At 41.2% G+C, this 21,306-nt stretch overlaps 1 protein-coding gene across 1 annotated transcript in view; it reads left to right on the forward strand.

The window, feature by feature from the left end:
* The first annotated feature begins 13,071 nt into the window (after positions 1–13,071).
* The window catches only part of arid5b (AT-rich interaction domain 5B), a 104,552-nt gene continuing 96,317 nt past the window's right edge, over positions 13,072–21,306 (forward strand). The window contains exons 1-2 of the mRNA XM_033613151.2: positions 13,072–13,223; positions 13,547–13,801. Of these exons, the coding sequence (XP_033469042.1) occupies positions 13,203–13,223; positions 13,547–13,801 (276 nt within the window). The 5' untranslated portion in view covers positions 13,072–13,202. The remainder of the gene's footprint in view (positions 13,224–13,546; positions 13,802–21,306) is intronic.

Here is a 21,306-nt window from a genome sequence, read left to right on the forward strand (position 1 = left end):
TAAATGTCTATAAATTGTATAGTACTTGAGTCAGGGGTGTAAATAGATCGGGGCCCGTGGGACGGAGGGGTCCGACTGCCACCTGGAAATATGTTCAAAGAAGAACTTATGTTAAATCAAAATGGTGCGATTTTCTATTTGTGCCCTAAAAAAGGCAAATCAAAATTATATGTTTATTCTATATGAATTATAAAAAATATATAATTTAACTCTAAAAAAATGTAGTTAAACTAGTAATTTCCTATTTTCTCTTGTAATTTTTGTCATATACTTGTGTAATGGGCTACATGTATGTTGATGTTGTCCAATATCAAGTCTCTGTTTCATCATGTGATGAGACGATGTGATTTACAGCAGCTAGTTTAGGTGCAAAATCTCTCAAGACTGACCAGGTGAGCACATCTGCATGTTGATGTGACATAAAAGCAGCAGTAAGACACACTGTTGGTAAAATATATTTACGCTTGAAACTTCCAAACATCCATAACTAGTGTGCACTGGGGCACATCCTAACTACCTGACACCACTGAGTCAAGTAAATGTACTTTAAAGTTACTTTCCAGCACTTGAACGTGCACTTTGTTATGTAACAGCCACAGTGCAGCTTTTATCAGTAGTTTGTGACTAACAGCTTCACCTCTCTGAAGGCTGCTTAATTAATAACTGGGCTATAATGTTACACTGTAAATTACCCTTTGTAATCCTGTTAAATACAGCTGCCATCAGCTCCATGTGATTACTGCTGTGCCCCAACAGGTGGCGCTGAACACCACAGCTTCCAGATGGAGCTGAGCAGCTTTCAGAGTTGCCCCTTTACTCAACCTGAACAACATGTTAAAAAAAGGAGGGGGAGTAGACTGAAGAAGTGTTATTAAAATTAGCAGCCATTGCTCCTTGTGTGTGTCAGTCTATTTTTAGGCCTGAGAAATGTTTTCACACGGTTACCACAGCTCAGTGGATATAACTCATATTTTCCAAAAGAGAGCTCCTTGTAAGGAGAAACCACAGAATCCATTCCTCCTTTGTTTATTCATTTAATTTCATGGCAGCTGCGCCTGCTTTAGAGCCATGTCAGAAACAACACAAGTGGATTGTTTCCCCCCAAATATAAACTTTCTTTAAACAGTACAGGTCACGGGTGAAGCAGGTGGCTAAATGGTCACACAGCCCTGGCCTTGATTCTCTGCTCCTCGCTTCAAAAATACTGTTTCAGCTCAGGGCCCTGCAGAGTCACACATGTCAGGCATTTGCATGGGAGAAATTGGACTTAAATGGGTAACACATGACTCATTCTGTCTCAGCCCCGACAGCTGCAACAGGCCAAGCAGTTATTGGACAAATATGATTCGCCTCAGAACAGAGCGAGTCTTCAAAGCTTTTCCAATGTGGAATCTTTGACGTAAGCCGAAAAATAAAGAGATATTGAAGGGGATTTAGTGTGAAACATATTGAGTTACATTCAAACCATATCATGAGTATTCATTTTCCTTTCGCCCGCTGCATTCCTTTTTTCTGACCTGAACCTGACAACTGTTATGAGTTCTGCATTAGCAATCAAAACAAAAGACTATTATGCAGCGCGGTGCTGGCCCCTGGTTGCTACTTGGCTCATATTCCCTGTACAGTAAACAGCCCACAGATGTTTTACATTGATATTAAGAACCTTAATTTGTCCTGTGCAGAAAAAGGCCAAGCATAGCGTGGGGATTAAGTTCTCAGCCATGTATCACACACAGCACAGACAGCAATCTCATTTAGCTTGAGTGAAGTTTACAGTGAGTGGGTTTTGCATAGGTCATTAGTTGTCTCAAAATACCCCCCTGTCACCATAGCAACTTCAAGTGACTGCTAAATTGCCTTATAAAATGAGATAAATTATTAATGCTGAGAGTTTTTTCCCTCTCCCTCTCTTTAATATGTGTGCTCAGGCGCTGAGCTCCGAACAAAATACTGTATTTCTTCTCCTGCGCGGAACAATTCAGCAGTTGTCACTCATATTTCAAAAACATATCCGTCGTCTCCATTGTTGAATGGGCTGATTGCCGCGTCCTGATTTGCAGATACATCACAGGGATTACACAGATTACAGCAGTGTTGCACACATGACGACTGGCACTGTTATTCAGATAGAATACATTATGACAAATCTGGAAAATGGCTGCATTGTAATTGCTTTACACACACACAAACGCGCTTATTTGACATGTACATAATGCAGTACTCTCAGCAGCACAGATGGGAGGGTGACACGCACCAGTGAATAATCTGATCATGGATGTCTGCTGACATTTATAGCCATTTTATAACAATTCAGTGTTTGACAGAGAAGGCAGTCGGTGATGCATTACACAGATGGTAAACGCTGAGGTCACTGTCCTCAGCGACTTCATAGTCAGTGATAGTTTGACCACTGGGTGTAATAACCTGACTGATGTTTGAAATGCGCAGAGCAAATGCTGAGATCAGGTTCTGTATTAATGTATTCCTCAGATGTAGAGGTGACACCATGACCTCTTTGCTTCAAAAATACTGCTTTTTTTATTTTTTATTCAGTGTTGTGTGCTTCTCCCTGTGCACTGAAAACATCCATAACTCACAGGCAGTAACTCAATCTAACAAAATGCCTTTTCAATCACTCTCATCTTTTATAGTTATACCCATCAGACATTTACATAAATACATTATTCATGGTTCTAATCCCGGTTTCAGATGGGGAGATATAAAATGCGACTTTGTGTGTGTGTGCGCGTGTGTGTGTCTGTCCTGATGTGTATGCAGATGGCAGGGGAATGAAGCAGCCTATTTTGTTTGTGGTTTGCACATTTCTGATTCAGCTGAGCACTCTCCATCAATGAAGCAAATTTACATTTGCTGCGGCGGTAATAACCTAAAACCCATAGTGATGTTAACACTTGTATACACTCGAATTCACGTTGCCCTGCTGCGTGATTACATTTGTGTGGTGCTTAATAAAATGACTCACTTGACATTATCAAACAATTCAGCTGTAATAGTGGCCCATGAATGTTAAATTGTGTTTTGCAGGCAATTAGTTCATTGTCATGGCAGTCATTCAGAATGGGCCAACCAATGTTATTACGCCTAACATACATATAAATATATGATATTAGGCGTGATCAGCGGGAACAGCCATGAATGGATACAATAATTGGTTTGTTGGATACGAGGGCCCTCAGTGTTGAATGTTGTAATTGAACAGATGGATTGCAGGAAGCATAAATTATGCATAAAACACAATGAAGTATGGTAGGTCAGATAAACAAGGCTTATATTAGATAGGAACACAAAGACATTAATGTAGGGGAGACCGGGGAGAGTTGCAACACCTTCTTTTTCTCCAGCCAGGAACAAGCTACAGCTCACCTGATTTACTCTGCACATGCTCAGTTCAGCCCTTAATCCTCATGTGAGGAATTAGCAACAGGTAGCAGACACCGGCAAGTTTTGGGGGTGATTTTTTACTTCATTTATTTTGGTGATAGCATTACCTGCTTTGTAGTTTAATTCATCAAATTTAAATCATGTTAATTATGTGGCTATGTAAGTTATTAGTGCTAATGTTTCAGCTGTTAGCTGTTAGGTAAACTCAATCGTAGCTACAAGAGTATGGGTTAGCTGTAACGACATGAAAAATATAAAGACCTACCCCAAGCAAAATTTTAGTGTAGGCTATGTAGCTCACACACGAGTGCAGTACAAACAAGCACAAACACTCATAAGCCCCTTTTACACGACCATACTCAAGCAAGTCCAGTTGCCTATGATATAGCACTTATGACCTGACTATGACCTGAATGACTGAGGATGTTCGCTGACATTGTGTCATTATGCCGCCTCACCGTTCTGTATAAACAGTATGACTGCAGAATGGGGGGAGGGGCAGAGTTGTCCCACCTTTAAGCCGGAAGTGAAAGTAGTAACTATACTGAAACGACGTCTGTGTAAAAGGAACAGCCAGCAGGATGGGAGCCTGGGCAGGACGGGTGTGGCGTTTTGACAACATGCTATGTGTGCGAAGATTTAAAACCAGCTGGCAGCAGTTAGTGGCTAACTCAAAGAAGAACAGTGGCTGAAAATGTCCACAAATTGGGAAAACAATGAGGTTTAAGAGCTCCGAGCAGAGGGCGAAATCAGCCGCCATATAACAGGGATAGAAAAAGATTGTCCCACTACCTCGCCTGGTTGAGAAGGCGCAACCTGACAAAGGCTGCAACCTTGCCACAGTGGCCGCGGATTCGATTTCAACCCACGGCTCTTTACTGCATGTCATCCTCACTCTCTCTGCCCCTTTCACGCTATACTTTTGTGATCAAATAAAGGCAAAAAATCCTCATTTCCATGTTATTGTTAAGAAAGTGTTGCCGACACGCATGTTACGCCACATGTCACACTAGAGGCCAATGCTGTTGTTTTAACGTGTTAAATGTTGCACCTCTTTTGCTTCCGTGATGCCGGCATGCTGTCTAAAAGCCCACACTGGAGTGGTATGATGCTGCCGATGTTTGGTTCTGCGTAGAAATGCAAAGGCGTTGAATGAAAGGACTTTGTTGCAGCCCTACAGCATGATGATGTGTAAAAAGGGCTCCAGCCAAGTAAGCAAACTCATATACAAGAGTGCAAGACAAGCACAAACACACATAAATAGACAAACAAGGACACAGACTTACACAAACACCCCCAAACACACACACCAATTATGTTTAAAAGTCATTTAAGTATTGAGTTAAAGTGTTGTTTTTGTCATAACTCTACGTTTCATCCCCTATTAGGTGAAATGTAAAATATCACTCCCTGTGTTTGAGACCAAACCACACATTTTCTGTTTGTTTTGCAGACAGAACAGCTATGACATTTAACAGCCGACACATACAACTAGTTTGTATCACATTTTGAACGCACTAGCTTAAAAGAGCTTGAAGATACAGACAAAAATGTCAAAAATGTTACAATCCTCCTCGGTCTCCCTTTTCTTTTTTTTAAGAGGCTTTCTATTCTGCTGTGAACAGTAATAATCCACACAGTTCACTGCATGTGGTAACTCCTTTGATGTTCTGAAGATATCACTGCATCACAGATATTTATGAGCTCAGTCAGTTAATATTCAGCCAACAGCGCAGCGGCTGACACCTGCTAATACACACAGAAATCATCTCAAATAGCCTCTAGATGAACATATCAAACTTAAGTCCTGATTAAAAGCGATGCTTTCACTAAACTAATTGGATTCCTTGCTCATGTGCTGTCCGCTGTAGGTGGACTCACATGTGATTGAATGGAGAGAAATGTAACACCACGTTATAATGAGCCTAAGAGGCTAAAATTAGCCCCGGCAACATCACTCACATCTCCTGTTACCTTTCCTAAAGTCACGCTGCAGACGGGGGCCATTGTCATGTGATTACAGCAGCACAAAGACTCAGGTGTAAAGTTACTATTGAAACGTGTTCTGTGTGGACAAATTTACTTGATGGATTTTTAATGTCCCGGGGCTTTCCACTGATGATAGATGGATATCCACTGAGTAATGCAATTGTGCATGTGGAATGAGGAAGGGATGGAGTGTGTTGCCCTAATTTCTCACAAGCTTTCTTGCTTTAGTCATCTGTAGATTTTCATAATGCCTGGCAGTGCCGTTACACATGCAGATCCTGATATCACAATGAGACAGAGGATGGGTTATGCATGAGGAAATAGAGGCCATGTAAGTAAGTAGAAGTAGTTCAAAATATATATATAACAAATACGTTTTTACAATGTGGTATTACTACTTTTACATGAGTGACAGTACTTCTCCCTCCAAATTGTTTTACTTAAGACAGCTTGATTAAGACGTCTCTAGCGCTTGGTTTAAGTGTGTTAGGCCCAAAAATATTCCCAGGCTCACTGAGCAGAATTAGGTAACGCCTTTGTCATTTAAAGTGGAGACAGTTTTTTTGTTTTAACTTATCATTATGATGTTAATGTTGATTGCACAGTGTGATGGCTATAGAATAATGACACCATCTGCATATAGACGTGATGATGTACGAACTAACGGGAAAATGAAGGCTCAATTTATGGCACAAAGGAAGTCTGTCAACCATTGCACAACCGAAACAGGAGGAGGATGGCGGTTTTGTTTTCCTCGGTAGCTATCGTTAGTTATCCATTACATAGATGCATAAACGGCTGATGTGCAATACTGTTAGGTATAGTATGTGTTTTATGTTTTTATAGTATATGCTTTTCATGTCTTCTGGACTATTATTGTAAGGCTGCAATACTTGTGTAGAAGCAGATTGTAGGAAACAATAAAGTATATTGTATCATATCACATCATGCCAGTCATGTCGTGTCATGTCGTATTGTATTGCGTTGTATTGTATTGTAAATGCTAGGGGGGAAGTTGAAAACCTGTATATTTCCGTACTGATGTACAACTGTCCATTAATGGTACAAAACTAAATATAACCATAGAAATTTAAGTTTTCTGATGATATATAAACATATAAAACTGGATCCATCTAACATTATTCCACTCCAGTCTCAATGGAAAACTCAAAACTGTGTTGAATAAATCAGAATATTTTTGCTAAGCCAGATCCCACCCGAGGTATTTGGAAAAGATTTGCGTAAACCTGTGCTTTAAAGGTGCCGTATCTTAGTCTGGAGAAAGATAGCTGATTGTTGAGTCTCATTCTCAGGTCGTCAAATACTGACAGTTTGGGGTGGTAGCTGGACTGAAGCACCAACACAAAGCGACACTCCACAGTCAACTATTTTTCTCCAGAGTGACATACAGAACCTTTAAAGGTACACTGCACAGGATTTATAGTTTTTGGTTTGTGAACACTATCACCAGCGAAAGTGAAAGTGAAGCCCCAACCCCAGCTTTGTCTACGTGGTGTTTTTGCCTCGCCATATTTGTGCAATTTTGGTAGTTTCCTCCTGGATACATGTTACTTACAGTCCAGCCCCTGGTCGCTATTCCTTCATAAAGTCCTGACCTCACCTGCATACTGTGCCTAGCAACAACCCGACCACAGCAAATTTAGAATAAAATAAGAAACTACAGGCCGAGGGCAGAGTCGCGACCCCTGTCAGAGTGGTCATGTGACTTATTAATTTAAAAATATTGATAATATCGCACTTTAACAGTTGAAGATACTATCCACACTGATCACTGGGTGCAGTGCAGCGTCTGTGTCCACACAGTGAATACTTTGATTTCTTGAGTAAGACACGACTCTCTGGGCTCCTACAATAATCTGTAACAATCCTTCCACAGGCACTTCTTGCACTTAGCTTTTGCCCAAAACTTTTAACGTTCTTGCTGACCAAAATGCCTTCACAACCCAAAACTGGGAGTACTTTAACTACACAAACACAGCGGCCTGCTCTGCACGCCACATCCCCGCCTGGTAGTGATGTCTCCTACTGCTCGGACACAGCCAAAGCCTTCATGGCCACACCATCTGATGTTATGGTCTCCTCTGATTTTAATGGGACAGATTGTTAATAAATGAATGAACATGTCTACTGTTTAGACCGACGCTCATCGGCCTGACTACAGAACTGTGTGGTAAACTGTTTTCAGTGTTGCATTGCTCAAAGGAACTACAAGATGCATATAAATCATTTCCCACCGCTTTCTTCCGGGTTGAACCATCAAAGGGTTGATTTAGATTTATCTCCGCAGCTCTCTGTGGGCTGATTTCTTACCTGTGGTGGTTAAATACTCAATGTTATTTTTAAGCCGTTCTCAGCAACATTCATATTCATCATTATGACATGTCAACATATGGTCAGAGTTATGTTGGGAGATTCTCTTTTTAATGGCTTTTGTATTGCTTTGCTGTGGTTGAAACTGTAACCCAGCTCTCCATTTTGAGGTGACTTTCCAAACTCATTTGCAGCTCCCTGCTGAGGCCGCCTCATTTTGTACAATGTAGAACACCTGTGCTGAGAAGTACTAACGTTTTACCACTTATACACTCACTGTATGTTCCTGCTGTAGGCAACAAATAAGGACATATTTATCCAGTTTTTCCTCTCATATTTCCCTTAAGAAGGCCCTTTTAGTTTCTTCATTTGTGAGGATTCTTCAGGCCTCTTTGTTCACTCATGCAGTCAACAACACATTAGTAACAGCAGGAGTAGATTTGTGTCTATTGAAAACGAAACAAAGAATATTCATCGAGTGAGTGATCTGATTTCACTCAGCCATTCAGCAAAATGCCTGATAAACAAACTGGCGAGCAGCGATGGCAAAAGTGGAAAAAAAACAGTTTGAGAACGTAAACTGAGTCTGAAGAGAGTGATTCACAACCCACATACCAGGCAGGCTACTTTCAGATCTACTCAAAGGGACAGTTCACCTAAAATCAAACTTACATATTTTTCCTCTGACCTGTTGTGCTGTTTATCAGTCTAGATTGTTTTGGCATGAGTTGCAGAGTGTTGGAGATGTCGGCCTGAGGTCTGAGGATTATCTTGAGTCACCAGGTCATGATTTCTAGAAAGACACATTGCTGTTAACCAACACTAACTGTGCGTTCTTATACCCATATTACCAGACTATATAGTGTGCCAGAAAAAGAGTTTAGTATGCCCCAATACATAGTATGTAAAATGCAGTGTGCCAAAAATCCCAGGATGTTCTACTACATCCAGTCAGATTTTGCAGCTTGCAAGCCAGCATACTTTTCTGGCTATTCTGACCCACAATCCTCTGCAGCGAGAGATACATAACATCGACTGTCAGAAGTCACAATGATGGATGACAGTGTATTCAGGTGATTGATGACCAGTCGATTAGTAATAACAGGAAAATCAATTGTTTAATTGAATAAAATAATCATAAATATAACCAACAACAAAAGGACATAAGTATAAAGTAACAGAGAAATGTCATTTTACTATCGTGAATACAATATGTTCGAAACTACAATGTATGCAGTCATTGCTTATTGTCAACACATTTTGTTTTATCTCCATGGTGACGGATATACAGTATGAGTAAGAGGGTCATGGTTCAGGCATTAAGTTATGAGGAAGTAGTACGTCCTGATTGTGTGCATACTGCATGTACCAGCACGTACTTTTTAAGGGCAGCTGCAGTGGCTGCTAAAAGTAAAAAGAAAAAGTGTATGATTTGGAATGCACCCTACATCCTTTTAGTTTTACTGGGTGGCTACAAAACAACATAAAGGTGCACCGCCACCTACTGTACCGGAGTGTACATAATGACTTTAGTCAACAGAAACTATCAAATCTGAATGAAACAAACAAAAAAACACTAACTGACAATATCTAAATCTTCCTGAAGAAGTTATATTTTCTTATAATAAACCTCAACTTTCTCTAAAAGCAACTAGTTGCCTTATATATCCTCCCCAACTGCAGGTAGACAAAGTGGACAAGACCATTTAAGTGGCACCGCCACCATGTGACATAATACATATTTACACAAAACCAACATGGTCCCAACAATAGAATACAAAGAATGAATATTTACATAAATATAGATTCCTAATATCAATAAATCAATAACATATACACTCAAAATAATCACATAAATAAGCACTGGTTGTACCTCTACTCCCCCTCTTCATCATAATGGTTTGATCCTGGAGCTTTTAACCAGGTGATTTGGCCTGTTTCACTCTTTTGCCCCCTGCTGTGGAGACAACCAGGAAGAGGTGAGTTCTGCTGTTGTTTGACTTCTGTTTGAGTTAGATTATTAACTGTAGGTGACACATAAGAAAACACAAAGTAACTGTGGCTACTACTGATTAATTTTCTTTTTACACAGGCAGGATGGCCAGTCCCTCTGTGCTTCCTCAACCACACTCTGGATCTACTCCAGCGAAGAAAGTTACCAAATGTTTAACTAAGTAAAAAATGACAACCAATATGTGTGTGACCGAAGTTAATGAACCCACATAGATCCCAATGAACCATTTAAAGTAGCAGTGTGTATAATTCAAAGGCTTTAATACCATCTAGTGGTGAGGATTGCAAACTGCAACCAGCTGAAACTTTTCCCATGTGGCAAGTGTGAACTCCTGCTTGGGTTACTTCAATGTTCAGGAAGAGTCTGAATATCTACAGAGGTCTTCTCCTCTTCAGAACAATCTCACCAGGTGATTTAAACCAGTTAAAACACAAAATAAAGCAGTTTGACCTTTAAAGAAATCTGGCTTTCTGACAATACCTCTTGCAGAAAGGCTGCAAATTATGGTGGCCAATGCAAATCACCTGGTATAGAAGTAGTATTTGGTTTGTCTAATTTGGACTACTGTGCAAACAATTTTCTCAATTTTCGCGGACCTGCTCCATGTGTAGATAAATGTCTCATTCTAAGGTAATAAAAACACAAGTATTATTATTTTTAGGAGATTATACAATAAAAAAACCCCATTATATTCCATGTATGCCAATACATCGTGCTAAATCCTACTCACTTGACCTTTACATTTATTCAACATATTATGCACCTACCTGTACATATTATGCTTAGTGTTATTCTCCTTGTTTTATTCTATTGTTGTATATATTGTAGTTAAAGTTTCATACACCTACTACTTAGAATTCTCTATTCTTTACATCAGAGCGACTATAACAAATCATAATTTCCCCTCGGATTCTGATTTCTAAAGGAAAACACAAAATATGCCCTAAACTGACTGATTCTTTTAACACAGGCAGGATGGCCTGTCCCTCTGTGCTTCCTCAACCACCTGCTGGATCTACCCCAGCAAAGGCGGCTACCAAATGTTTAACCAAGTAAATGATGTGTGCGACCTACTGTTGTCAGTCATCCCACATAGATGTCAGTGACCCATTTATAAGGTAATGGAGCCCCTGGCCTCCATTACAGGGGTGAACTGTCCCTTTAAGAGGATGTCTGCCTTGAAGTAATGTTAAACTGTTCAATGTGGCTTACACTGTATTCCTCAAATTTGTTTCTAGACTAATGTAGAACATGTCATTCATTCTTTTCATGTCTCAAGTTCACTCACAAGGTTAAACCACGCAACATTGATTTCCTTTTATTAAATCTTATCTGATCACAAAGACATGTTGAGATAAATAGAAGCAGATTGTAAATTCAGATATTTATACCGAACATGTGCAATGTGCAGCGCAAGCTACTGCTCAGGTTTAAGATTCCCCCTCATATATATTCACATCATATTATCCCATTTGTCCAATACCTTTCCCAACATGAGGCTCCCTTCACATCAATATCTGCATCACAGCGTTGCAGTCGCCGCTGGGCTCTGGCTGTTGACAAGCAAACACTTGCAATTGCCAGATAAGAGCTCTAGTGGTGCCATTGATTAACCAGGGACTTCATTATAGTGGCTGCCATTAACAATGCAACCCCATTGATTCAGCCACTGAAATGGCTGGGAGAGAAATCAGGAAAGATAACACTAAGAGCCGTGGTTTATATTAGATTCACTGCAGGATCCCAAACACTGCTGCAGCCACATGTAAGACAATGAGCCTCTGTGTGATCCAACTTTTTTTTTACTTTGAACTAATGCACTAAACTGGTACTTAAAATATCTGAGTGTCACAGAACATTGCCTCAGCTATTTTAGTATTAATACATCATGTTCTGCTGCTGCTTTGAATAGAGGGCAGTGAAGAGAAACTCAGCTGGTGCAATTTAGAGGACTTAAATTATGATCATGTTCCATATTATATTATTTATTGATATAATTAATATTATTTATACTGATTGATTTATTGAACCCCTTCGATATAATAGGTAAAAGTTATTATCTATAAGACTTGGTGGCTCTGTTTGTCTTCAAGGTAACTCAGCCAGCCATTCACAGCAGAAGCAGAAAAGAAAACATGTCCGTCTGGCAGACAGAAAAACACTTTACTGGATGTGAATCAATGCGCCTGTATACTCTGCCCGTCATTTCAGGAAAAAAAAGCGCATTGCGTAATAGTGCACTTGAAATAGCTGGTGTCAGAAGTAGGCCTATGTCGCTGTTGCATGCTCTGTGATCTGAGTGGTGGATAAATGCAGGGCAAAGGGTGGATGGTGACAGTGGAGAAACAGCACAACGCCGTGGACTGAGCCGGTACTTGTATGCACATTAATAATTCCAGACAGCCGATAAAATGCAGCTGACACATTCAGCAGCGGAGACTGAAAGGACAATGAGTCCACAGATGTAAATAGAAACCGAGAAGTTTGTATAACTTCGCGTAAATATCACATTTGTATTTAATAATTCATAGTTTGATATTGGTTTTCTATAATACCTTTTGTAATGTCTCGGTGTTTATGGTAACATTCATCAACATAATTGTATAAGAGGCTTTGATCGTGCAAATGTGTTAACCCGTGTCAAATATATCCCGCTGTCTTCACAAGGTCAGCGCGGCGTTTTAACATGATTTATGTCTGGATAATGGACCGCCTCGTGGATTCTGTCTCGTGACGCCCCGCTTTCTAACTCGGCCAATTTTGTCTTTTCATGCTCGCCTCAGAAACAAAAAAAATATAAAGGCCATTATTATTTTCAGCATTAACGCCAGCCCTGCGCGCCTGTGCCATAACGCATAGCAAGTTCCGCTCAAAGCGCAGCCGGCACCTCGCGGGTCCCACATTGCCTTTTGAGGAATCATTTGATAGCCCTATTAACTTTCATGTAACATTGTTTCTTGAAGGCATCCACAGCAAGCGCCTCAGTGTCATTACTGTGAGAAATGTGCTTTCATAGTGAACGTCTTTTACAGAAGTCCTGGAAGGCGCACAGTCTCAGAAAAGCCTATTAACGCGGAATATTGGCGCAGATTCATCTATTAGGCGCAGATAATTCCACGAAAATGGTATTTTGTATCTTTAAATATAACTTCTATCTATTTATGGTTGAATATTTTATATATATTAATGATTACATGTTAATATTTTGTCTAAACACATGATTGCGCGTAATATAAATTCGCCAAAAATCACAATCATGGATTTACTAACGTAAATATATACGCAGATTTATAAAACATTTAATCCAGTGCACTCACCGCGAAACATATTTTTCCACGACCCTTTATGGACTATTACACGATGTTTTAAACTCTACAGAACTATGCACCTTGCAGGACCTTCGGCAATCCATTCAAGCCTGCAAGTTTGGAGAGCGTGTTGAGTTTAATCAATTCATAACGTCGAGATGGAGCCGAACTCACTGAAGGTAACGTTTGTTATCAACCGTCTATTTATTTTATGTTCACATTGCGCTAATCGCCACCGACTCTAAACTGTCCTCACGTGCCTGATCCACAAAAGTTTGACACATTGCATTTAGCATGACCACATCTGTGTCATATGTTGAACATCTAAAAATAGTTACATGATACTAATTGTGTGCAGAAAACTGAGCTATCCTAATGTGGTGTTTTGCCAACCGTGCGTAATTACGCAGGGGATGTTTGAAATGTTTGTGTCCACTTTGCTGCGATTTGTTTACCAAATAAGCCATTCATTAATTCCTCTATTTGTGTTTTTCCTCTACAGTGGGTGGGCTCGTCTTGCGGTTTACATGGACCATATATATTCTATAAAGCCTTTAAATTTCACCGGGACGGCAAACCGAGGATTCTGTCTCTCGGAGACTTTTTCTTCGTCAGATGTAAACCGGAGGATCCTATTTGCATAGCGGAGCTTCAGCTGCTCTGGGAAGAAAGAACAAGCAAGCAACTTTTATCAAGCTCCAAACTTTATTTTCTACCCGAGGATACTCCCCAGGGACGGACAGTCGCCCATGGAGAGGTAGGAATATTAATCGCCTGGTGAATAATTACGCGTAACTGCTGTTTTTTTTAATCGTGTTTGTTCTCTCCCTTGTTCGCGAGCATTTTTTATTAACCAGCATCTTTACTGCATTAAGAGTTGGCAGGGGATGTTTAGTCTCCTGAGGCAGACGTTCATAAACGCATGCATCAATACTGACACTGATGTACCCGAGCTGTTAAAGGATTGACCTACAGCGGTATTTGTTCCCCAGTTTTACTTTAACCTATTTGTCTATTGTGGTGTCAACTGCTGAATGTGCACTTGTCCAGCTGCGCTCAATAAGGCTGCCGCTGCGCTCTGTGGGGTTAATTGTGTTAGAAAGGGGAAAATCCGCAAGAATCCTGCGCCGAGGCTCTGTCATTTCATTTCTTGGTAAAGCGTGTCAAATACTGACATATGGGCGGAAATTGCGAAACGGCAATGAATGCATGGGGTCAACCTGGCTCAGATCGCTGGGTACGATAGTTATTAAATATTTTGTAATGCCTCCTGATGTTGAAAGAGCCAGAGCGAGTCATAAAGCGTGGCAGAGCTCGGCCAGCGCTGACACGTTTTAACTACTCTTCTCCGCGCTTTGCATAATTTTCCATGTGGACATTTCCATCCTACACAATGCGATATTGTCAGCTCACGTTCCGGGGCGAGCACTTAAAACGCCTCTGTGTTACATTACGCTGTTGCTGGCACAGAAAAGCAATAGTTATGATTGACTGTGGCCATATGTGGCGCTTGTGATCCGTTTACATCGCTGCGCTGAATGGCATTACTCTGATATTGGGAGTTTTTCTCAGCGGCTGAGAGACAAATGATGTGTTGTTTTCGCTCTGATATTCCTCAATAATTGACAACAGCACTTTAATTACTGCTCTCTGCTTTTGATCACTTGCGGCTGGATGGAAATGATTCTCCGCTGCTGTTATATTGTTTATAGTGAAGGACAAAGCCGTGTTTGTGTTCGACTCTTCCGCTGATGGTTTACTTACATTCTTTCCTCTTGAGTAATAGAGTGGCTATCACATTTCCCTTTCATGAGAAAGGTGGCTATTTATGGGCTGCCGCTCAGACAAGCTATCATCTTTGTGGCAGAATTCTTCTATGAACGGGTATCATCTCCTGAAGCCCTCTCGCTTTAGCCTTTAACACGCTGCAATTATTTAGTAATTATTTTGAGTGCATGCATCGCCGATTCTGAGGCCACACTTGCGCAACGACATGTCAGCTCCGCCCCCTTACCAAAAGACTTATTTGCATTGCAAAGTGCTTACATTCCACTCCATTGGGTATATCTGGAAAATATTATATTAACTACCACAAGGGCTGCGACGCCAATGCAAATCAGAAAGAATCAACGGGAAGGATCCAAGCATCTGCTGCAGTTTGTGTTTTTGATAACAGAGTACAAGAGGAATAAAAGCTATTTCCCTGCATGAATTATGCAGCAACTTGCATCACAGCACACAGTCCTGCATAGCACACACACACACACACACACACACACACTCATGAACTTGCTTTGAAGTTGCAGTCTGATTATAGAACAAACCAGACTACCAAATAATATAATTTGAGGATGATATGTTTAAGTGCAATGTAGGTGCCTGCAGGCCGCCCTCAATTAAAGGGCTTGTCAGAGCTCCTGCTCTCAGCAAATCGGACTACTTACTGTATATTACACAGTGGAAATTGCCCTGACAACTTCAAGTCAGTTTATGACCTTCACTGAGCGCGTTGTGATTCTCGCTGACTTTGCCCCATAACACTAATCTGCACTGCGTGAGTCAGCTAGGAGCGCTTACAGATGCAGCCCATAATCCAGAAAACAAACAGGAACCAGCCTCACAAAAAGCCGTGATATTAAAACTCATTGGCTGTTAAAAAATTCTGCGCCTGAGTGATGCGTGTGTGGAAAGATTATTTGTTTTTTAAGGAACGTAAACACCAGAGAGGGGAGTTCATTTTTAGCCACAGTGGGAAGTGGAGTTTATAAACCTCACGTTAGTCATTTTTCTTTGGGACTCTGGTTGCGTATAAAGACAGATTAATGACTGCAGAGTTACTCTGTGAATCTGTAATTGACTGGCTGAAAATCAGGAGTTCAAATTAGCCCAGTGACTCACGCAGATATGAACCTGATAACACTGCAGCTTTCAGGAAGTGTGCTATTTTCACAAGGTTTTAAGCACTAAAAGAGCACATCATGAGGTAAAGCCACAGCTCGGTGTCACTGAGCCTCATGACATTTATTCTTGGATTAACTCTGGAATATCTTCACACAACATAAAACAGAAGACATTTGACACAGAAGCAACCGATGCTTCGGTCCTCCTCTTCTCTGTGAGATCACGACTCATACAGTATCTTGTAGGCAGATATTATCTCAAGCCTGCAGCACAATATCCTCCAAATACCAAAAGGCACAACTTTTTCAAGACATCAGAACAGCCTTATATTGAACTAGCTCGCTGGAATTGGATTACTGATTCACTTGTGTTCTCAGCGCCCGAGGTATGATGTAATTTCCTGGTTATTTCTCAGGTATTTGTTTGCTCTCAGCCTCTCCTGCGCTGTGTTTGCAGTGTTTTTGCTGTGCTGTGCAGTGACAGGAGGAACCAACCCATGACCTACTGTGCTTGTTTTTCTTCTGTCACAGGGTTGGAGGTCAATTCCTTTTTAAACGCAGCCAGCTTTAAATCCAGGCTGGAAATAGAAATAATGATTCATTGAATAAACCCCCTGCTCTCTGCACCCCTGTGTTTGCCGAATAGCTGATGAACAGATCCAGCGAATATTTATTAATCTATTTATTCTGGGTTAATTATTAAGTCCATATGTGGAGGAAGCTCTATTTTTCATTGTATCTCAGCCTGACAAGCGGTGTTTACCCCCACCAGTTGAGCTCTGCTTGCTCTTTAAACAGGCTTTGTGTCGAGTTGCTCACCCATTATGACAAACCCTCTATTGGGGCCTCCGCTCTATTTGTCTCCCTGCAAACTGCCACTGACTAAACAGTCACATGTGTTTTAAAACTCATTGAGTGACACATTATTTTCTTCTCACTCCAAATGGCCTGCCTCTCCTGCTGGTACCACTCGTCCGCCTGTAATACTTTCTGTTTTTGGACCCCACATTTCAGGAGAGAGCTGTTGTAGATAACAGCCCACTGCACACACACACACACACACACACTCACACTCACACAACACCCAACACCCACTTATTGTATACTCTGCTTCAGGCGGTTAATTGCTTATGCTTATCTTATACTATATATCCCACTTTAGTGCAAATACAGCAAGGCGCTCTTAATGGGAATTCACAACCGCTGAGAATATTTCTGGATCATGTTATATTAATGTGCTATTATCATCACCTCTGATTTCATCTGACCTCTCTTCTCCTCTATTCTGTCCCTCTAGCTGACAAGGCTTTGGCGCACACACACACACATTCATACACACACATGCACTGACAGGCTGGGGACTGCAGCAGTAGGCCAGTATTGATTGCTGTGGAAAACACTTTGGCATGCGTCCAGAGCCATTTCTTCAGTACATGGCAGTAGTCCATGCATGTGTTTCAGTGCTTGGAAAGCCAGCTTGTAGGGAAATTAGATTGTATTCATTTGCTGCTTCTTTGATTTTTCCTAAGGGAAAAACCCTGAATGGGTAATTCAGGCATCTGGGATGCTAGTTGAGTTAAGTGTAAGTGGCTTAGATATGCGACCAGCATTTTGATGGATAAGGTCGTTCTGCTGAATGACTCGAGTGTAAATGCGATATGGTGCATTTTTTTGTTTTGTTTTTTACAGTGGTCTTTTTTAGAGCATCCACACTGCTGCCTTGTCTTGGTCAGTCTGTGCATTATACCAAATCTCCCCATTCACACAACAATGGCAGGAATTTAGAGGTGGGGGGGGGGGGGGCTTTGAGCGTGTGTGTGTGTGGCGTGCACGCTGGTGTGTGTGTGTGTGTGCCTCCTGCCGCAGAACAAGTCATTAACTGAGAACACTGCCCTCCAGTGAATTCCTCACCATTGCTGAAATAGCATGTAAATTATTACCAGCTTTTTAGGATAGTGTAATTTAAAACCTTTAAAACTGAATACCCCAGACTTCAAAGGCTATAAAAGAGAACCCACTAACATTTCCCGTTGGTTTAGCAGTTGTCATTCTCGTCCTTCTCAATCTTCTGATTCTTCTCATCAAGCTGTTTTGTGTCTCTGCAGCCTGAGTAATGATATGTTACAGCAGTGGCCCGGTTTGTCAACACACAAGAGACTTTTGGTGCTCTTTAGCTCGGTTTTTTCCACTTTGTCATTGACTAACCACTTGAACAGGCAAACATTTGCCTTGATGCATGACTCCAGTGCCCCCGGCTACAGTGGATCGTTATTATAACCTTTGAGGGGGAATACAGCCCCAGATGAGAAGGTCCTGCTTAATACTCAAGCCAATATCTCTCATTCTTAACTGTGGTTTCTGAGATGGAGTGTGTGGAATCATCTGTTTTTTTTTGTCTTGTGTGTGCATTTGTTAAAATACAAGAGTACAAAGCTGCTGTGATTCAAGGGGAGCTGACGCAGCTTTTTTTGTGGTGTCACCTTACATGATGGATGCCTCGCCCACTTTCCGAAAGCCTTTGAAAACTCCTGTTATCTCGCTATTTTTCTCTGTCATTATAACCCAGGAAAGAATGCTAAGTTCATACATCACCGCGGCTCATGTGAGAGCAATCTCTTAATGGAATCAGTGAATAAAAGATGAGTTCAGCACCCCTGCAGATATTACGGCAACTTTTATGCATATGAATAAACTGCATGCATTAAGTGGCAGAACATTATGTTCAATAATTCTCACCTTTTAAACGTTGCACCTTGAACTCTTTCTAGTCTTCAGGCAGTCTCAAAAACATATTCTGATTCAACTGTGCTTGGCTTACTCTCCAGAGCTGCCTTTTAATTCCTAGATAAGTTTGTTTTGGGACACCGAAGCCAAGGTCAGTCATGGGGAGGGGAGATAGATAATGAACTCATATTGTGTTTCATACCCTCGTTCTTTACCTCTCCTTCTCCTGCTCTCTCCCTCTGCCTCTCTGTCTCCTCATTGTCCATGTCACCATGTCCATTACTCAATTACTAATCTCCTTTGGCCTTAGGAATTCCAGCGCTGACCTCTCTGAGGCAGCAGGCTGAAACCTTCCCAGCATGACAGGAGAGCTGTGTGTGTGTGTGTGTCAGTGTAGTGTACCCACAGTATAGAAAGACACCCACCCACTAGGAGCGTGCACCCCTTGACTCCCGAGCTGAAAGTCCTGTCCGAGCGATGAGACGCTCCGCCGCAGAACGCTGACAGTCAGGAATGTCTCCCTCTCTGCTCGAGCACAGTGGCGTGGATTTCTCGCAGGGGATTGTTCAGAGCGATATGGAATATTTCAGGATGCATTGTTTTCTAATTGGATCACCGAATATAGAATTGGGAATGTCCCTCATGTGCTGTTTTGCCACCCTTACACCGCCGCATCCATATAAATTGAATGATATGGATTTTAGCGAGTTTAATTTCAATGAGATTGCCGGAGTCATGGGTTGCTGGAACAGAGTTATCTACAGTTTCACAGCAGAAGTCTGTTTTTTCCCCCCACTTTCAGTCCATTATGTGCAGTCATAGCAATAAATTCACTCAGTAATGTTTTTGGAGATATCATGCTGCTGCAGTAATAACATGAATTATTGATAGAAGAGCGGAGACAGAATGTAACATTGAGCTGTTAATGTGTCACCTTGCATTTTAACTCAATCATAAAACAGGCAGTTAGGGAGTGTGCGCATTTATTGACATACCTGAGGTAAAATTCTGGTAACACATTAAGACGCTGAGTGGAGAATTCAGAGTGTATAAACGCTCTTAATGCATCCGTGTAGGACATGTCACAGGAATGACACCAGGCTGTTTGGTATGTTGCTGATGTGCAGTGTCACCTCTTGGCTGCAGGCTCCCAGTCCTCTGACCTATATTATCAAGTGGCCTGCTGGCTGTGTCTGCCGCTTTGCTTAACTATCAGCTGCCTAACTGGGAATGACAGGACAGTGTGGATGGGCTGCCTTTACAGCTTTACAGTGGAGCAGGTTTCTAAAGCTTTGAAACTTGAAAATCCAAGTAGAAGACCCACGACCTGTTATTCACTACGCTGTGAACCCTTGCACATCCTCTGATTATCATTTTTGCACATCCTGCACAAACTGAGCAGCTTTCACACCCTGAAACAGCTGTATTGTACAAATTTGTTATATTATAGTATTTTTTGAAGTCTCTTTTCCATATGTATATTGTAATGTTCATATTCTATATTTATATTCTCGACTGTTGTGGTACTTTGCCTCATTATTTCCTCTCGATATGTTTATTGTAAGTTTAATGTATGCGGCAAACATCAAAGCAAATTCCTTGTGAGTGAAACGCACTTGGTAATAAATCAGATTCAGATTCTGATGCAGTGCTGATGAATGCTGCTGGAATGATTAATTGAGTGTTGTGTCTAGTGCTGGAAACATTAGTCGATCAATTGATTTAACAGAACAGTTTTTTTGGCATGCAGGGTTTTGCATACAAGGAATTTGCTTTGGTGCAGAGACAAGAGACATAGAGTGAAAAATAAATAAAAAATATACATTTAAAAAATAGTACTTTATAAATGTACACTATGTCACTGCTTAAAATGAAAGAGCCAGGCAGGGATGTGCAAAGATATTTTCAAGGGCATATGCAGACGTTCACAGTATTGAGAGAAAAAAGAGACTGCAGAACAAAATGATGTATATCATTTATAAAGTGACAATGTAGGGCTTGAACTCCAGCTGGGTATTGTAAAAAATTAACAATACCAGTACCAATATCACCATCGAAGTGATACCGACACCACGAGGGAACTTGATTCAATACCCAGCATGTGACTGGAAGCGTTCAGTGGCCAAAAATGCCACCAGACACCACAGGTGTGTAGTGTGGCCATACTTATCCATACTTGAAAGTTTTGGTGGCATCTCGGCACGCTGAGCAGCCAGCTTGGTCGGATACACTGCACTCGACTTCACCACAGCACAGACTGTATGGGCTGTAGCTGCTGCAGTAGAGGGACAATCACGTCACTTTAAATTGAAGAACGCTTGCAGTGATTAAACCATACACATAGTCATAATTTTTTAGATCGGAGTACAAAAAGGATCGAATGCAGACGAAGTTTGAATGGAGTATTTTGATATTACTCGACGGGGTGCATGTAGCTCACTGGGTCGAGGCTAACACTCTTAGCAGTGGCTTGAGTTTGACCCACAACCCTTAGCTGCATGTCGATCCCTTTCTTTCTCCCACTCCATGTCTTTTTATCTATCTGCCCTTCTATCAAATCAGATCCTCATACCTCTTGGTTCTGGGTTATTTCAGTTGATAGGTAGGTAGGTCGAGTGTATTGAACACTAATACCCAG

This window comes from Epinephelus lanceolatus, chromosome 17 (assembly GCF_041903045.1).
Source record: "Epinephelus lanceolatus isolate andai-2023 chromosome 17, ASM4190304v1, whole genome shotgun sequence".
Lineage (NCBI taxonomy): Eukaryota > Metazoa > Chordata > Actinopteri > Perciformes > Serranidae > Epinephelus > Epinephelus lanceolatus.